General features: G+C 40.1%; 1 protein-coding gene across 1 annotated transcript; it reads left to right on the plus strand.

Annotated features, from left to right (window-relative positions):
• Positions 1–387: 387 nt before the first annotated feature.
• On the plus strand, positions 388–918 carry LOC141649657 (uncharacterized). The gene has a single exon (XM_074458342.1). The coding sequence runs from the start codon at positions 388–390 to the stop codon at positions 916–918; it is 531 nt and encodes a 176-aa protein (XP_074314443.1).
• The last annotated feature ends 392 nt before the right edge of the window (positions 919–1,310 follow it).

The raw sequence follows: 1,310 nt of genomic DNA on the forward strand, positions 1-1,310 counted from the left end.
CTAGCATAAATTGAGATAGATAGACTTAGAACCCAAAACACACCGTCTCGTGGATCGACCTCGACTTAACCACTAACTAGTTGTTTGTTGAGAATTATAAATGTGTTTGATTGAGAGCCCCAACGACACTCTCGTCAGAATGTTCGAGTCAAATTCCGATTCTGATTCATCAAACGACAATATTGTTGATCAAAATAGGCTTTCCGATTAGCAATGGGAAGCCGAAGCCAATGAAAGATCTAAGGTTATACAAAACCTTATAGCCCAACGTATGTGAATAACATTAATAGAAGAATTCGTCAACCAAATCCTCCTCCTAGACGTCGTAGGAGAAACATTGAGTGGAATCGTGAAGAAGGTCATAACCAATTGTAGAATGACTACTTTATGGATCCGATTTATCCCGAAGAGCTTTTTCGCCGCAGATTTCGCATGCACAAGCATTTATTCATGCGCATAGTTAATGCTCTATCCGCCAATGATCGCTTTTTCCAACAAAGAGCCGGCGGTAATGGGAGACCTAGTTTCTCACCATTACAGAGATATACGGTTACTTTAAGAGTTCTAGCATATAGTACGTCTACTGATTCAGTAGATGAATATTTGCATATAAGCCATACATCCGTAAGGGACTCTCTCAAATTGTTCGTCGAAGGTGTAATCAACTGCTTTGGGAACGAGTATCTACGCATGCCCAAACCTCAAGATTTAGGAAGGTTACTTCATATGGGGCAAGATCGTGGATTTCCTGGTATGTTGGGTAGCAGACTACATGCACTGGGAGTGGAAAAGTTGTCCCACAGCATGAGCGGGACAATATGCCGGGAGAAGTTCAAGGCCAACAGTCATTTTGGAAGCGGTCGCTTCATACGATTTATGGATATGGCATGCCTTCTTCGGTACACCAGGTTCGCTTAATGATATTAATGTTCTACAACGTTCTCCACTCTTTAATGACGTTTTAGAAGAATCTGCCCCACCTGTTAATTTTTTTATTAATGGTACGGAGTATAATATGTCATATTATCTTACTGATGGTATATATCCTGGTTGGACAACATTTGTTAAAACAATTAATGTGCCACAAATTCAAAAGCATAGGTTATTTGCAGCTCGACAAGAGAGTTGTCGAAAAGATGTGGAACGTGCCCTACAAGCTCGATTTCCGTTCATCAAACGCCTTGTCTTCTTTGGGATCGAGCTAATATGGGGAAGGTTCTTATGGCTTGTATTATTATGCATAATATGATAGTTGAAGATGAACGAGAAAGTTATCTTAACTATGAAAACATAATCGCAGAGTTCAAAGA

This window comes from Silene latifolia, chromosome 3 (assembly GCF_048544455.1).
Source record: "Silene latifolia isolate original U9 population chromosome 3, ASM4854445v1, whole genome shotgun sequence".
Classification (NCBI taxonomy): Eukaryota; Viridiplantae; Streptophyta; class Magnoliopsida; order Caryophyllales; family Caryophyllaceae; genus Silene; species Silene latifolia.

Excerpts from the sequence above, each read along its gene's own strand:
- LOC141649657 (XM_074458342.1), top strand. The coding sequence starts at position 388 with ATGGATCCGATTTATCCCGAAGAGCTTTTTCGCCGCAGATTTCGCATG.